Genomic DNA, 4461 nt, shown 5'->3' on the forward strand with positions numbered 1-4461 from the left:
AAGAAAAGTTTCATCTCATGGAAACCAGAGATGAAATTTCAGAAGTCAAACTTCAGATGAGCTTTTAGCTTTTCCCACTCAGGGAAGAAAAAAAAAAAAAAAAAAATCTGATTAGTAAGGTTCACAATACACAGGGGACATGGTCTGCATGATCCAGAAAATTTTTGGCAGAGTGTCAGCAATTTAAGAATCTGCTATTACAAGTGCTATGTAGTGGGTGTCTGTCCTGGTTTGGGACAAATTTGGAAGGGAACTTTCAAAGGGATGTTCCCTAAAGGGCAGAATTCAGTGGCTCTTCCCCCCACCTGTTTGGGAGATAAATCTCCTTCAAGAAAAGTGGAAAAAGCAGTTTATTTAACAAGCAAACTACTCACAGACATGAAAAAATTAATAGTATTAAACAATGGAGCCTCTCGATGTTCTGAAGAGAGGGTCCTTTTTGTGGGGTGTAGCTCGGCTCACTCAGTCTCTTATCCGTCCCTCCTGCGTTGTAAATGCCATGTCCCGGGCCCTGGTGGGCCACAGGTGTGAGCTCCTGGTGTATTCCTGGGTTTTTGGTCCAAAGCAGGGTTGAACAATTCCAGGAAGAAGAAAAGCTACAGTCCAGGGAACTTGTCTGCCTCAGCTGGCTAAAAACTCACTGAAAGCAAAGGAGAGCTCTGTCCCGCTCACTGTCATGCTGCAGACAACAAGCACCGAGAGAGAGAGCTGAAGCTCTCATCTCTGTGTTTTGAATACAGCTCCTTAGACATTCCACTGATTCTCCTTCTGCCTCCCTTAGCTCTCAGGTCTAGTTTTAAAGGTGCACTTCAAAGGTGCAACTGTTAAAACTGTTTATCTAGTTTTAATCTAGTTTTAAAGGTGCACTTTTTTCTGGGCTAAACAGACGGATGGGGATACAAATACAATACAGCATTCTAAAGTCACCCCAAGGACAGCATCAGAGGAGAGCTTTGTATTGTCCTCAGTCTTCAGATGACTAGGACTGAGTCTGTTTAAGGTGGGAAACCATCTCAAGTTTTTACATTCCAGAGTCTTATTAGCTAAAGCAAAATCTTGGAAAAGCATTGTGCATGAAAACACTTGCCTTAATCTGTTAGCTAGTGAAGAACAGAGCTTCATATTGCATCTAAATTGACAATAATGCTGTATAAACAGAAATAGGTTAATGTAAAACCTGAAACTGTTGAAGCTTGATCCATCCTTTTGCCTCACAGTGGTGGTTAAAGAAGCAACTCAGCAGAGGCCAAATGTGGGCTGCCAGGCATTACAGATTGCACTGGAATTATGCAGCAGTGGTACTGCAGTAAGATGTTGTATATTCAAAGAACTGGATAAAAGTTTTGCATTTGACAAAAACCCAACCTACAGCTGGTAAACATGCACCCTGTAGGACTGGATTTTCCTACTGGCAGAAGAAAAGTAGCATTACCACAGAAAAGATTTGGTGGGAGGCTTGTACTACAGGCAAGGAAGGTCACTGGTATTCATTTTTGTGATACTGAAATGTCATTTTGAGATTTAACTTGAAAAATATCTGGACTCTTTCAGATTGGTCATATTGATGGAGATCCCAGTCGGAAAGGAGCTTTCCCTGTATCATTTGTGCACTTTATTGTTGACTAGATTCCTACTGATAAGTGGAGACATTTCTCATTTCCAGCAGTCACAGAAATAAGTTTTGTTCTATTTCATTTCACCTACCTTTCCGCAGCCACCTTGCCAGAGCACTGCCCAAGTCCTAGGTACTGTAGCTTACTTTTTTATTGCCATTGTTCTGGTTTTGGGACTTTTAAACTTTTTTCTACGTGAAAACTTCTCATAAGCAGTTTACACTTTTAAAAACAAACAACTCTTCCTGTATTTTTCAAGGTGAACTGGAAAGCTTTAACAATCAAAATCCACGTGTCTGAATATCACATTATGAATGTTCTTGTAGATCAATTCACTGTAATTTTATTCTCCCTTTTGTAACATGACAGTACAACAGTTCAGTGTTGCTTCCCCAGTTGAAGAAATTGTGTATGCATCTACCAGGGCAGTGAACTTATCCAGTTCTTGATACCATTTGAAGTGTTGGAACCAAAACATGTAAGCTGCTGTGTAGTCCTGAAATGGACTCATTCAGTAGCTTGGCTGTCACCAAGGATGCCAACAGTTGCAGAAGAAATTGTTTTAATTATGTGTCTTTGGCCAGGTGAAAGTGAAAAAGTACTTCAGTTTACCACAGGAGAAACTTCTTTCTTTCAGAATGGATGTAGATATTTGCTTAAAGTTATCTGAAATCTGTGTTAGTTGTTGAACTTTCTAGTTCTAATTTTGTGAGCTTGAGACTGTTTTGTTTTTCTATGCTGCATGTGTGTAGAACCTGTTTTTTGAATGTTCTTTATGTATGTTACATCCATTTTGGTCATTTAACGTGACTACTGCTGGTTAACTAAACTATGGCAATATTAATGAGTTACTACATTAACTCAAGGATTTGAAAACTGCACTTCCTGAAATGTACTTAACTATGATGATGGATTGCAGAACATTTCTTACACTTGTCTCAATATAGCATTAAGACTTTGTTTTTAAATTCTTGAATTTTCTTTAAATCATCCAGCAATGTGTTCACAGAGAGAACATATTTGGTGGAACATGTAGGTAATTATCCTTGGTCAATAAGATACCTGACACCTCACAAGTTCACTACGTTATGTTCTGGTTTATGAAATTTGTGTGCCACTACCTTGCAAACAATGATAGTTTGCCAACTCACTCTGTATTTATATAAATACCCACATATATGGTAGCTACACTGTTGTTAAACTTGTTTTGCTGATTCGCAAACAAAAGCTAGGCCATGGATAGTTCCCAGTTGGTTGATGGAATTTAAAACACCAATACAGATCTGACATCATTTTGATGTTTGTATATTGTGAAATTGTACCAGGTTTTGCTTATGCTACAGGAAACAACTGAGGCATAGGATACAGAAAATCAATGTCTAGGTCACATTGGCTTTGATCACGTTATGTGAACATTGTATCTCTAGATTTATCAAGAGAGCTTTGAATTTCTGGCAAATGGTGCTTAAATTGGCCATTTCATATTGGAAGGAATGGAAAACAGGCCACCACCACCACATCTGTGCTCATTTGGAGAAAAACCACGTTGCGAAAATGCTGGAAGAGCAACCCTGATCTCACCCTGTATCACCCTTCCTGAATGGTACCGTTGGTTGATGCCTCTCAGGCGTGTGGGTACAGCCACGTAGATGTGTAACTTTCACTTTCTAGATGCTGTTGCTGCAGTATAAATGGGGAACAAACTGGAATGTTTCAAGATATTTTTATTGCAAGTTGAAGCAAATTAGTCTGTATTTTCAAAGTTCCCAGTAAAATGATAGAGTAATAGTTTAGCACTACAGTTTTATTCACTTACTGATACGTTCAGTTTGCAACACTATTTTGTATGTTTCTATCCCTGATAGAGTCTAGAGAGTAAATGGGCATATTATTTTGCACAGATCTCCTAATGTACAGTATTTTTAACACAGAATCTTATAGTGTATGTAACAATTCGTAACATTAAAAAATGATACAAATTTCCCTTGAGTTCTGCTAGAAGAGGAATAGAGTAAAACATCACAACTTTGTTCACTGGTCACTTAAAAACCAGGAAACTTGTAGACTAACTTAATAGCACTAACAGTGCAGACAGGTAAAATCCCAAGGACCAATAAAGAGCAGCTAAGCAAAATTTATCCCTTGATTTTCTGAGTTTCTCACAAAGTTTTCTCCTCTGGCAGAGAAAAATGAAATTCTAGAGCCTGTAGATATCTATTTATAATATAAAATTAAGAATTTTAAGTCCAAAATTTTGGCATATTTCATACAACTTTTCAAATCTGATTCAAAAAACCTGTTAATAGACAGACTATTAGGTTGCTGTGTTAACTGTTTAAAAAGGAGCAAGTGACACTTAAAATGCAGCTTAGAATGCTATGAGATGTATAATATTCAATTCAGTTGTTTTTATTTTGTTTAGTTGCAGAGCAACTGTATATATTGTATAACCTAAAATCAACTCTTATTTTCAATGTCCTGGATGCAGTGATTTATAATTAGAGCATGATTAAAAATTTTACTCTTGTTAACCAGTCAAATGTCTGGAAAAATAAAACTACTTTTAAAATCACTTTTTCTGCTTCTCTTCTGTTCCCTTGTAGTGCTTACACAATAGTGTTCTTTTTAATGTACAAAAATGACAAATATAAACAAGTATCACTTGAGGAAAAAATGTATTTCTTATGAACTTTAGTTGAACAGAAGAACTGTAGGTGGCACACCTGAGATTAAATTAGAGGGGTAAAGCACCAAATAACTCCCTCTTACCACTGTGCTTTTGTTTTCTTCTGATATCTGGCTTAAGCAGAATCAAAGTCTGTATTAACAAATTGTTTTTCAGACGAGG

At 37.3% G+C, this 4461-nt stretch overlaps 1 protein-coding gene across 3 annotated transcripts in view; it reads left to right on the forward strand.

Annotated features, from left to right (window-relative positions):
- ASAP2 (ArfGAP with SH3 domain, ankyrin repeat and PH domain 2) overlaps nt 1-4185 on the forward strand; it is an 83410-nt gene extending 79225 nt beyond the window's left edge. For all 3 annotated transcript variants that reach the window (XM_053939706.1, XM_053939707.1, XM_053939708.1), the window contains one exon: nt 1552-4185. In XM_053939706.1, the coding sequence (XP_053795681.1) occupies nt 1552-1626 (75 nt within the window). In that variant the 3' untranslated portion in view covers nt 1627-4185. The remainder of the gene's footprint in view (nt 1-1551) is intronic.
- Nucleotides 4186-4461: the final 276 nt, after the last annotated feature.

This window comes from Vidua chalybeata, chromosome 3 (assembly GCF_026979565.1).
Source record: "Vidua chalybeata isolate OUT-0048 chromosome 3, bVidCha1 merged haplotype, whole genome shotgun sequence".
NCBI lineage: Eukaryota > Metazoa > Chordata > Aves > Passeriformes > Viduidae > Vidua > Vidua chalybeata.